Source organism: Notothenia rossii (assembly GCF_949606895.1).
Source record: "Notothenia rossii genome assembly, chromosome: 1".
Classification (NCBI taxonomy): domain Eukaryota; kingdom Metazoa; phylum Chordata; class Actinopteri; order Perciformes; family Nototheniidae; genus Notothenia; species Notothenia rossii.
This window is the reverse complement of record NC_136912.1, coordinates 77,194,088-77,207,191: the sequence shown is the minus strand read 5'-3', so window position 1 is coordinate 77,207,191 and position 13,104 is coordinate 77,194,088. Positions and strand designations below refer to the sequence as shown.

Genomic DNA, 13,104 nt, shown 5'->3' with positions numbered 1-13,104 from the left:
GTTTTAACTATTGGATTATGTTTTTTACTTTTGTTGCTCTACAATCACTTAAAGGTGGGGTAGGTAAGTTTGAGAAATCGGCTCGAGATACACTTTTTGTTATATTCCATGGAATGCTCTGAACATCCCGATAGCAATGAATATCTTAAGCGCTTTGACAAAAAATCCATAAAAAAATTCATCTGTGGAAGCCGTAGCCCAATGCCGTAGCCCAATTATTTTAGCCGGCCCGGCTAAAATAACTGGATGGCCTACCTGCCTGTCAGCCTTCCATCTGTGCACACACTTATCTCGTGCCCTCATTGGTCATGTGCGCGTTCGTGTGTGTTGGAGGAGGGGCTCTGTAAGGAAGTGGCAGATTTTTTCCGGTTGTGTAATTTCAAATTCTAGCGATCTCGAGCTGGTTTCTCCAAAATTACCTACCCCACCTTTAATGCTGTATTATTTAAGACAAAATATTATAGATTATTTAAATTAATATGAACATGAAGGTGAACAAATTAGGATTTAATGACCAATCATTCTGCAACTATTTAAAAAAGCGGTTAGAATAAACTTCCCTTAAAAAATGCAGTGTTAAGATTTTATTTGTTATTCCTTTTGGTGTTACATGATAATTACCAGAATATATTACATTGTTCAATCTAACACAACATTTGAAGACATTTCCTTTTTATTTACTATTTTCTGACATTGTATTTACGAATCAATTATTCAAAAAAAGAAAATGATTGTGATAATGAAATATGATAACCAGTAATTTACCCACTATTTTAACTTTAATTATTGCTATACTGTATGACTTAAATTAAAAAGAATAAACAAATGCTTTACAAAGAAAAAAACAACACAATGTATAACCACACAATAGCAAACACACTGTGGCTGCTTAAAGTTACGGAAATATTCAGTTCAGTTCAGGTAAAATTGATACCTAAGACAGTTCCTCTTATTTTGTATCCGGGTTACATATATTCAGTGGTTGGTCCTGTGACTGTGTAAGTACTAGCACTGCAAAACCACACCTTTCCTTTATTCACCAAACCAAAATGACAAATGTTATCGACTACGCATGAACTCATTAAAACTCAATGCGGGGTCCCACCAGAAGCAAGTTGGTGCCTCAGCTCATGTTAAAAGAAACAATATATGTTGACTGTCCATAGTCAAGATGGGGTTGTGATCACACAAATTATCCGTCGATTATCTTCGTACCGTATTTTTTTATGTCATTTTGAGAGTTGAAAATGAATTCCCAAAAATTACACAAAGTATGCTTTGGCCTTATCTGTATTTTACAGGTGTCTGTTTCCTGTGAGGTGGTGTAAAGTGCGCCTGTGTGGTGAGGGTGAGGGGGTATTTGGTTTCCTGCTAGGACTTTGACTTCATGTAAATGACTTGAGGGCCTCAGAATGTGAGAGTGCGTTTAGTTTTTTTGTGTGTGTGCTTGTTTGTGTGTCTGCAACTTTCCTACTGCACTCTGCTGACAGCTGTGAGTCCGACACAGTAACTTCCCCACAGCTAAACCCTCCTCATGATGAAGAAGCTCTGCAGCCGGGTGCCCCCTCTCAACGCTCCCCCTCCTCAGCAGCAGCTGCAGCAGCAGGCGCCCCGAGTGGGACCCGTGGGTGGATGCTGCCTGGGAGTGGCTGGGGAGTGCTCTGGCTCCATGCGCACTGTCTGTTCTGACTGTGTGCCTCTGTGTGGTGGTTGCTTGATGACAGATGAGGCGTACCAGAAGCTGGCCACGGAGACGATGGAGGAGTTGGACTGGTGTCTGGACCAGCTGGAGACCATCCAGACCTACCGCTCCGTCAGTGACATGGCTTCTAATAAGGTAGGCAGGCTCCATCATGTGATTTGTATTATTATATTCTTCTTCTGGCTAGCCTTAATTGATTAAGATACACTTTTTATTTTGATCCTAAAGAGGGGAAGAGAATCTACACATGAGCTTAGCATGACCTTGGCAAAGTCAACAAAGTTTCAACAAGTGCAGTAAGAAGAGGTTTGTTTTTTTAGAGGCTGAAGTAAGCAGTGTTGGTATAAACGCTGTCAATTATATTAAAGGACACATGTCATGGCCATTTCCACTGATCATAATTCCATTGTTGAGGTATACTAAAATAGAAAAATACTGTGCAATTTTCCAAACTCACATTGGTTTCGCATACAGCATCTCTGTAAAGTATGTGTATTCAGCAGTATTCACTTTCTCCACTAAACGGCTCGCTGCAGCTCCCCTCCCCCCCCCCCCCCCCCCCTCCGTGATTTCCTTGTTTAGCGATACACAGCCAAACACAGCCAAACTCAACCTGAACACACACAAAGTCACAGCCGAAATAAAAACAATAAGTGTGGCTTGATATTGAGTAAGAAAAAGTTTTATAGGTTGATAAACGCTGTGAGAATGGGTCTGCAGAGAGAATTTCGTGCAATCCCAACTGTCTGTTATCAGCCTGCAGCACGGAGCAGAAATCAGCAGGGCTGCCTGCACTGAGTGTGTGTGTGTGGATTGGTCAATTTGGACCAATCAGCGGGGGCTTAACGTAACGGCTCCGCGGACGTAACGTAACGGCTCCACGGATTGGCCCATTTAGTTCCGGGTACGTGCTTTCGTAAGCACGTACCCGGAAGAATCAAATGGAGGATGACGTCATGATGACGTTTCACCAACGAGGCGTTTTGGTGAGGTATTTTCTGTTTTAGAGTTTTACTCGCTACAGGGTGTACTTTGAGGGTTTTGACTCTGCACACCGTTTACATGCAGAAAAACCTTCATAACACACAAGGGGACGGGTAATAACCGGAAAAGCATGACATGTGTCCTTTAAGCCTGCACAGTTGTATGACTGAGACTGGATGTCACTCATCACATGATTTCTGCCTGAACCAGCATCAAGATCCATCATTTTTTTCTTTTTCTTTTTGTGCAACTATTATCTGACGAAAGGAAGTGTGGCTTTTAGTGTCTTGACCCGCTGTGACCCTCTTTTCATCTGGTTATTCTGTTGCTTCTGCGTCATTGATTGGGTGTGATGTGCACCAAGGTTTAATTCCTGTTTTGTTTTTTTTAAATGACCCATTTAACCATATTACTCACTGACAGGGCTCATTGCACAACAACATTTGGCTGTCTCTATGAGATGTATTAATTATCAATGAATCTCCTAATTGTACATGTATCTAAGAATTGCTAATTATGATTCATGTTTTAAACATTTTTAATATAAATAATAGTCATACCTTATAGCTTATAGGAAGTTACGGATTTTACAATATTTTGCTGACTCAAATCAATACTTAAAGATTTTACGACTTGCTTGTGGCAGAACAATCCCGGAATACTGCTTTACTGTATATGCCGTGTGGTAGCTGTTTATCAGAGTGCCTGAAAACAGTTTGTTAAGCAAGCCAAGAGGATAAGCTTGTTATTTCACATGCAATTGGACAACAGGATGTGAGGGATCCCGCAGTGGGTCAAACACAATAAACTAAAGCGGAAGTGTGTGTGTGTGTGTGTGTGTGTGTGTGTGTGTGTGTGTGTGTGTGTGTGTGTGTGTGTGTGTGTGTGTGTGTGTGTGTGTGTGTGTGTGTGTGTGTGTGTGTGTGTGTGTGTGTGTGTGTGTGTGTGTGTGTGTGTGTGTGTGTGTGTGTGTGTGTGTGTGTGTGTGTGTGTGTGTGTGTGTGTGTGTGTGTGTGTTTATGTGTGTGTGTGTCTGTATGTGTGAGGGCAGAGTGACTCTCTCTTCCTGTCTCCTTCCTGATCCCCCTCTCTCTCTCCAGACGACAATAGACGTCCCATCATGCTCATTTAGATGGTTGTGTTTATTTATCCTATTACTGTCGTCATCTGGACATACATCCAACACAGTTAGCTGGACTGGTTTTGGTTTGAACACATGCACTGGATAAATACTATTTACCACTTTAAACAATAGACGTGATATGACAAACAATGGATTTAAGGCTACAAGGCAACTGAATAACACAGGAGAGTTCTGTTAGAGCATAATGTGTTCAGGGTTTTTCAAAAAGAATAAAAAGTCTCACTTTTGTATTATATTCATAACTTTGGTTAAGCTGCTGATTCATATTGACCTCACATATGTGGACTTGTGGGACAAATGATCTCACTGTAGACTGTAATTTTAGCACTTTTGCAATCACAAAATATTTGGCAAACATTAACCGCAGGTCATGATTGATTTCAGGAGCCTCTCCAACTCGAAGAATTCCAAAATATCCCAACTATTGATTAATAGAGGAACAGTTCTGGTATTGCCAGAAAGTACTATATTAGACTAAAAACCAGCAAACCTAGAAAAATATTATCTTTAAATGTACCTTTTAAGAATGATGCAAATTGAGATGTGTTTCTCCATACATTTAGCCAGCAATGTGAGTGCTGGACGTGACTGGTCAGGTGGCACAATGTACTTGTTGTGTATTGACCTTTTCTCATTACTGTGACTTTGGCATGGAATGCGTCCTCGCACGTAACCATCTGATAAGGACTCTTTCAAACATGTCTTGCATGAACTTTTTGTGTTTGTGTGTGTTAGAGTGTGTACGTGGTTCTGTGTCACATTGACATTAGGTTAATCCCATTGATATCTAAGCAATCTTACTCCTAGCCTTGTTTTCACAGTAAACTAAAACATTACACAACTGCTGCCGCTCTGTCATGTGGGGCGTAGAACTCGACCTGGTTTTATTAACATGAACATGCCACTCAGCTAATGTGACCCCTTGACTACCTGTTGTGTGAAGATGGAAAAACTGTTATTCAAGCTGTGTCACAGTATGGAACATGAGTACGTGGGAGGTGAAATTTGAGAGGCTGTGGCTGTACCTTCAAGGTGAAGTGCAGGCTGTCGCTGCACCCGACTGTCCTCCTTGTTATGAATGGCTGACGTACACATGTCAAGGCCTGTTGTGAGTTGGAATATTTCTCTGTGTTGTGGCTGTTTGGGTCTAGGGATGAAATGATAAATCAGGTATCAGGTTAGGAAATTGGCACAAATAATTTGTCAACATTTGTTGTTAATTAAGTAATCAGTCAGCAAAAAAAATATATATATATTGCTGTTTGATTTTAAGTTGACAAATTAGTCTCTTCCAGCTTTGGGAATGATAGGAGTTTTTAAGAAATTAGTCTACAGAATATTTATATTGATTAAGTCACTTTTAAAACATCAGAACAATGTAAATTGCTAATTAATTAATAATTAATTCTCACAGTAAAAAAAAAAACACAAACAGAGGTGCGATATTTTATAAAGGATTTTATTGGACTTTATTCAATTGCAGATCAACAAATCTCTACCATGGTTCATCAATATTTACCACCCGCAAAAATGATTAAAGAAACAATTATAAATATATGTAAATACTGTAGTTTCACCACAGAATTGTGGTATCTCTTTACACAACACCAATTAAAAAAGAGCTAGGGTTAGGGTTGAAAGAAAATCAATTGTGGCTCGTGGCACACATTGGATTTTCTATCGTGCACTACAACAAAGTCCTACATTTTTCTATCGCCTCAAATTTGTGCATTTTTTCTACAAATGTATAAAGGCAGCATAAGAGTGCTTTTGGTTATATTCCATATGAAGGCATGCTACTTTTCAAGTTATAGTAACCACCTGTGTCTATCAAAACAGGAAGTGTTTTAGTCATCAGCATGGATTTATAAAGGGTGATCTCAACAGTGTCAACCCCAGAGCTATGACTGCTGGCTGCAAGAGTCGTGAACAGAAAGCTTAGAAGCACAAGAGGCAAGAGGCGGGACTACCCCCATGAGGGAGTGTGTATGAGCCAGAGGTCTGTCTCTCTTGCACTCACAAAGTCAACCATTGCTTCACATACAGTACACAGGGTGTGAGGTACAGCCTAGTCAGACCTCGAAGCCCAAAGTGAGTCACTAGAGCTGTTGCGTTTCCCGGCGTCAGAGAGCCAAGGCTTGTTCCTTTTACTCATCCTGTAGTCAGACTGAGACAGACACTTTATAGGACGGCAGCTCCGCTCTACTCTGCACTCTACACACACCAACATGGGAGCCTGCTGCTTTGACAAGAAAGAGAGGAAGTTAGGGAAGCTCAATGGTTGGAGAAAGGTGAGTTATTTTAGACTTTTCAAAAGTTTGTTGTAAAGAGTTTACTTTTTTTGTATTGGTTTCTCTGTTTCTCTTTGGTGGACTTTGAGTGTTTAACTTTGCTCAACATGATATGACTTGAACATGCTTCGTTGTTTTTAAAAATAAAAGTTTCAGTTGCTCCTTTTTGTCCTTTGTGATGATTAAAGTGGTCACCCTAACATTGAGAGCACTTTAAATATATCTTACAGCTGCACATGCTGAGCGCCTGCATTAGGGTTTTCTTACTTTTGAAAGCATTTGATGTTTAGTTCCTTTACTGTACATTACAGAAGTTTCTTTTTCAGTGGTAAACTTATTTGGTCATTTTCTTTTTAAACCCACTGTTCAGAGGTTCTTGCAAGGAGTGGAGCATGCATTCTGCTTTTGAGAACCCTTGTGCACACTTTATTATGACACTGAATTAATATGTGTGGCAGTTTTTTAAGACACTGAGAGACCTCTTGCCATCCTTAGAGCAGAGAGCCAAGTTTAATTCGGTGCAGATCAGAGATGGAATGTTTTTCTGTCCGTTTCAGGTAGAAATGTTGTTTGTGGGATTACTTAAACTTTACTTTAGGATATCAGACTTTTAATTACACATGCTGTTTTGTTCTGAAACAATGTTAAACTGAATGTTACCTATATAGTAGTTGGTACTTTCAAAAACTGTTTTGTGGAATCAAAAGCATCTAGGAAAGGTCTGACTTTCTTTAGAAGAGTCTAGTGTCATCTATAGAGACAAAGGGAATTTAGTTATTAAGCACAAGGACCGTGGATGTAGGTTACGTGAGACCGAGTAAGGTTATACGTTTTATTTCTGCATTGTATCAAATCCTCTGAGTTTTCAGAGGGTTTTTTGGACTGAAGCCGAACACTCTGATCATCTGTGGAGAAGAGAGAGGTAGCGGCAAAGTGGTTAGGTGCTGATTAAAGTTTAAAAACAGGATGAATAAAGAACTTTTGTGGATCTTTTTCTCAAAGATTAGGAATATAGATGACATTAGTTTTGTTTGCATTATCGAACATTGCTTTCTGTGTTAGTTAAGCCCTCATTTGAGTAGAGAATAACAAATATTTGTTGGGTAATTCAAGGATCTCTTGTTTCTTGGTGTTTCTGCCTCTGTAATATTTCACACCAGATTGTTTTCTGCTTTCGAAGCAACCAGAGCTCAAGGGTGCAGTTGAGTAGCCTGTTAACTGCTCTCCTTCAGCCAAAAAGTGTGTTGCACACCACATCTAACTCTGGGACCTTGCAAAGCTGGAAGTGATAGAAATGAATTGCTCAGCTGAGAAATTGCTTGCTTACTTATTCCTCTCAATCCATTTGTTGTCTCTGAAAGCTGATTGTTCTTTCCGATACATCTTAATGCTTGGATTCAGAGAAATTAATCCACTCTTTCTCATAAAGATACACATGTGCATGAGTGAGTCAGAGGAAGTGAGAGGTTGTCCATCTCTCAGACACTTCTGTAGCTTCATATGACTTACGCATGGTTCATACGTAGGAAGGTTTCTCACTCTTTACGGAGTTATGTCACAATTGCATTGATGTTACCTACCTGCGTCATATGTTTGCAAAAGCGAGAAGAAGATAAACCACAACTGTAGGTTTGCCTCTAAATGTCTCAAAAGTCACTATCGATGATGTGATCAGTAGATTACTAAGTAGTACTAAGTAGATTCAGATGATAAAGAAATGTTGTTATGGTATTAATAATTAATTTAAGGAAAAAAATGTAACCTTTTTGTGTTATTGATTTGCTTTTCAAAACTTCCACACTCATCTTTGTAAATACAGATTAACAGATTAGTTACTGTAGTTGAACAACTGCCAACACAACAGTTGTTTGCATGTTTTTATATTGCATAGAAAAATATCATTTACACAGTTTTTTTCTCCATAGGTCAAGCAGTGCATTTATGTTACTGCAGAGGTAATTGCTCTCTGAAAACTGAACAGGCTGTTTTACTGCTGACTGAGCGTAGTGCACCCACTAGTGGCTTAAAGGCACAACTTCAATCTGAACCACTACAGATGAGAATCAAGCAAAGAAATTGGCATAACAAATAAACTGGACTGTGCTTGTAGCAATTTTAAGGATAACTTGATGGCAAATAATGATATACTACAGGATAAGAGGAAAACATATATACTGTATATACCTATACTATGTGGGTATGTGAAAGAGAGATACCCATAAAGCTTCGAGGGGCCAATCTTCCTCAAGCGTCATGGTGTCACTAGGAGGTAAAGTGGCTTGCCTTCTTCCCCTGATATACAACACAATCAGATACACACTTGCAATAATACACACATACGAGTGTGTAAAACATGCATGTGACATATCAGCATCAATTGTGGTTAACTGTAGATAATAGCATTTGTTGGCTGCTGCTGAGTGTGTGCACTGAAGCATTTCTTCCAGCCCTTGGGGGAAGCACAGCTCTTCAACACATTGCAGAGAGACATCCCCCGCTGTTATTTCTGGTTTCTTTATATATTATGCAGTAAGCTAAAGAGCTGCCTCCTCTGTTTCTTTTATTTATTTATTTTCTCTCGCGTCCCACCTCCCTGCTTCTGGTTCTTTCCCTCAGTGGGAGGATAATCCGGGATCCTCTCGGGGAAGCTTTGATCTCCCCCTCATCTTTCCGAACTCGTTCGCACACAAACGCATCGGACTGAGAGGTTCTGTGGGAACTTCTGTTTACAGTTTCCCATGGATTGGCTCTGAACTGACAAAACTGGATATGTTCTCATTAGCGAAAGCAGAAGAGCGATCCGCTGAGGGGTTTCACAGAACAAAAGTCGTGACAAAAAGCAGCAGCAGCGCCATCAAAATAGGCTTGCGGTTCTGGTGTAACAGTATATCAGTCAGGTGGCCCTAGCCTTGCACACTGCAGCAGTATCAACACCTGCTCCAAGGACAGCCCATTGATTCTGCCATTGAAGCAGACAGACAGAGAAATTGATTGATGACAGTGTTGGCAGCAGGGAGAGAAATTGACATGTAAGTGGTGGAGAGTGAGGGAGAGATGGAGCGGAGGGGAGGGGGAGGTTGATGAATGTGAGCAGAGGCGATGTGTGTGGTGCATTCTCGTGACAGCTCAGCAGCTACACCACATGTCTGCCTTGGAAAAGGAAAAGGGGAAGCCTCTCCTCCTTTTCAAAACAGCCCTACACTGTGCCTGATGCTGTTGCCATAGCGTTGCGGTGTTCTGGTAATTGGCGCACACTTTCACTGACCAAATTTGGGAAGGATGCAATTATCTCCCTTCTCTCTTTTTTCTTTTCCTCTGCTCTGACTGTCTTCCTCACTCCATAGTTGTCTCGCGCTTGGTAAAAATAGCCCTGCACAGATACCCTCCAATATTATTATGGGATGCAGATAATGACCAGGCTTATGAGATCTCTACAATGGCCGCCACGCTCGGGATGTCAGTAGACAACAGAAGACTCAAAAGAGGGAGAGGATAATAATAGAGATAATGGCGATAAATACAGTTGCATTCACATTCCTTAAACATGCTCCATCCCCTCTGTCAAATTATTGTTTTACTGTAGAGGGAAGGAATAGCTGTACAGCTCCACGAAATTCCTTCACAATGGCTGAACTGACGTCATGAAAGAATGCCTTTGAGAGGGAATTACAGGGGTTGGGAATAGACAAGGATGGGATTCATGGGCAATGGTTGCACAGCTGGAAAACGTGAGGAGAGAGGACATCTTATCAGGAACTCAAGTCTGGATATAAAATATCAGTCACTCAAACATCCCATCACAACCTCGTGTTTAAACCAATGCCAAGCCGTAATTAGGGCTCCCCCTTCTCCCCACTTTCTGTCAAATGATGTGTTCTGAAGAAAGCGTGTTGGTGGGGCTGGCAGACTACAGCGGGGGGAAAGAGACAGGAGAGGGAGGGAACCGAATAGAGAGAGAAAAGCAGGGTAGGAGGGGGAGTGAGCGCTACAGCAGTGAGAGCAGCAAAGCAAGACAAATCCAGTGGAGGAACCCCCCCTCCAGTCAGATGAACATCACTACCTCACTCCCTCCCTCCTGCTCCATCGTTGTTTTTTTCCTTCTCCTCCCTTTCTCGCTCCTCTATAATTCATCTGTGCGCTGAGAGTCCAGCTGCTCCATCCGAACCACCGAGCCTGTTGGATCTCCTCCTCTCCTCGCTACATTGTCTTCTTTTTCCTCCATTTGTCCGTCCATCTATTCTTGCATCCCTCCACAGGCATGGAGAGTCAAAGCTGGCCTTTTTCTGCTGCTGAGAGGGAGAGTGAGCCATCGTCGAGCTGCTCTCTTAGCTGCTGAAAAGGGAAACACAAGACAAGAGAAGAAGGGATTTTGTGGTCCTTTTTGGCGTTGAAAGAATCCTGTTTGTCTGCCTCCAATTTTTTCTATTGGATTACAGTTCTGGCTTTGTGTAGGAACCAAAAAACGGGGTCCAAAATGCCTGAAGCAAATTACCTGCTGTCGGTGTCTTGGGGTTACATTAAGGTGTGTGGCGCTTATCTACATAGCATATCGGGATAACATATGGATTTCATTGTATCGCTTTGCTCTGTTGCTGTTGAAATTCAGCATTTTGATAATTATTTTGTGGAGCATTTGAGATAACTGTGCTAGCCTAATTACACCGAAATACATTTCCATCATGATGAAGGGGGGTCTGACAGAATGGTTTTTGTGGCTCAGGCTCCATCTTGAGCCCTTTGCAGAGCTCTGTGTGTCTGTATGTGTGTGTTGGTCTGTATGTGTGAGTTGGTCTGTGTGTGTGTGCACGCGCATGCATCAGTCTGTCATAAACAGCTGCTGCTGCAGTGCTCGGGTCTCCATGTTCTGTCAAATGCACCCGTCTCCCTCAACTATTTCCTCTATTCAAAATGGTTCATGTTATTGAAAGTACATGAACATTTAAAGAATGTTGTAACAAAGAGGAATTTAGAGTGCACTGTCCAGACTTTGCTCTTGACATCATTGAAATGTTTGCATACTGACGTAGGTGAAGCAGCTAAATAGGCCCCAGAAATGTGATTCAGTGCAATAAAACAGAAAATTGGTTGCCCGGGGTGAATTGAGGGTTATAAAGAGGGGTTGACTTCCCCACTGGTAAAACAAATAATGATCAGCATCCTCATTAATTCCAGGGAAAATGGAGGGGGAAATAACATGTGTGTCCCCCCACTGATTTGACGCTGTAATTAAATAATAATCTTGAGCTGGTGGAATACTGCTGCATTTTGCATGGAATCTTGTACCGTAATGTTTCCCAGGTTTTCCCCTCTCTGGAAACTGACGACATTTCTTCCCTCTCCCCCCTCCTCTCTCTCTTTTTCTCTTGCAGTTCAAGAGGATGTTGAATCGGGAGTTGACGCACCTATCTGAGATGAGTCGGTCCGGGAATCAGGTTTCCGAATTCATCTCCAACACCTTCCTAGGTAAAATTACTGTCAAGACTCATGAATCTTGTTTGTATAGTTAATCAATAATCCTTACCAACAATAACTCTATATACATATAAAGTCCCAACAGCTCATATAAAACAAAAAATACAAAAAATATGTAGTTGCTCACAAATACCGCCCCACTCTGTTTTGCTGCAATGTGTTTGTGGCGGTTCAGTACATGTTAAGCTGTGCAAGTTGATCTGGCAGGCTTTTCTGTGGGGGCGTACCATAAAACACTGCGCCATTTAGCTTTGTCTAGATGTCATCGGGCTCCAAATGGCCATAGATATTGAAGTAAGAAGGGTACATTTCTTAAAGAATGACAAAGGGCAAAAAAAGGGTGTTTAAGGTGGCCGACTACTGTTAAAGTGTAATTTGACAACAAGGGGCTTGTTAACAAGAATCTGAGCGGTTTGGAAGTGGATGCTGTCAGTGTGGGTTGCAAACTTGAGCTCTGAGAATAGATGGGAATACATTTATATATTTTTATACTGTATTTAGATACTTTTCTTCTCTTTTTTGACAGCCGCATGAACATCATGTTGCGTGACCCCGGTACAAAACAACACCATCGAGTCACTGTGTGGCAATACAAATATGAAAATCGGCACAATAAGAAAAAACAGCCGATTTCTTCAAATGGGTTCAATGTAGGCTTTTGGTCAATGGGAGAAACCCACAGGAGCTAAAGAAAGTAATGTTAAAGTTAGACAAATTATTCAATAATTAGAAATATAGATTGAAAAACAAAAGGGATGCTAGAAGGGTGACAGAATGCTCCTTGAAGTACTTCAGATTATTTATGGGAAGTGGCTTCTGATCGATTGGCAAACTCATCCGGTTTAGTGTTGTTGGCGGATCCCTCCTCACCGGATCATAGAGAGAGAGGGAAAGGTTGATGAGAGACAGAGAAGAAACAAACGTGGGAGGGAGGGAGAGAGGTAGGTGACTGCAGTGAGGGAAAGAAATAGAGGTATAGAGGAACCCCCTTAGCTGGCAGTGAGATGATCTCGGCAGATTCAGTGACTCATCCCCATCTTAGTGCATCTTTGTCAGCGGGGACACCTTGTTGTCACTCCACCTCTCGCTACCCCGAGAATCCCGACAGAGATGACTATCGCTTCGATAAGGAAGTCGGGATCACCCCACTGGCGGTAGGGGAAAAAACAGTTATGAGGAGTGGGTGGGGAAAAAACGGCTGAAGCAGCAAAGCTGGCATGGTTGGGCCTCAGCTGACCAGTTTAATCCTCCCATCCATTAAGATTAGTATCACGTCAGTAATGCCCTTATTTCTGCTCTAGATATTCTTTATTTAGGCCCAGATAAATGATCATTTCCTGTCACATGCTATGTTCTGCAGAGGTTATTCTTAGATACAACATAAATCCCAATAATTTTATTATAGACTATCTCGGTTTTAAAGCTTTCAACTGATGGAAAGGCGGACCTTTGAACTGTAAAACATTGCTCATAAAGCCTGGTAATTCCCTACATAAATAAAGACTGCAGAG

At 41.4% G+C, this 13,104-nt stretch overlaps 1 protein-coding gene across 5 annotated transcripts in view; it reads left to right on the top strand.

The window, feature by feature from the left end:
• Nucleotides 1-13,104, top strand: part of pde4ba (phosphodiesterase 4B, cAMP-specific a) — a 161,237-nt gene that overhangs the window by 140,147 nt on the left and 7,986 nt on the right. For 4 of the 5 annotated variants that reach the window (XM_079677595.1, XM_079677596.1, XM_079677597.1 and 1 more), the window contains 2 exons: nucleotides 1,725-1,837; nucleotides 11,491-11,584. In XM_079677595.1, the coding sequence (XP_079533721.1) occupies nucleotides 1,725-1,837; nucleotides 11,491-11,584 (207 nt within the window). Of the gene's footprint in view, nucleotides 1-1,724; nucleotides 1,838-9,883; nucleotides 10,644-11,490; nucleotides 11,585-13,104 lie in introns of those variants that run through there. The other variant, XM_079677599.1, reaches the window with a different exon arrangement.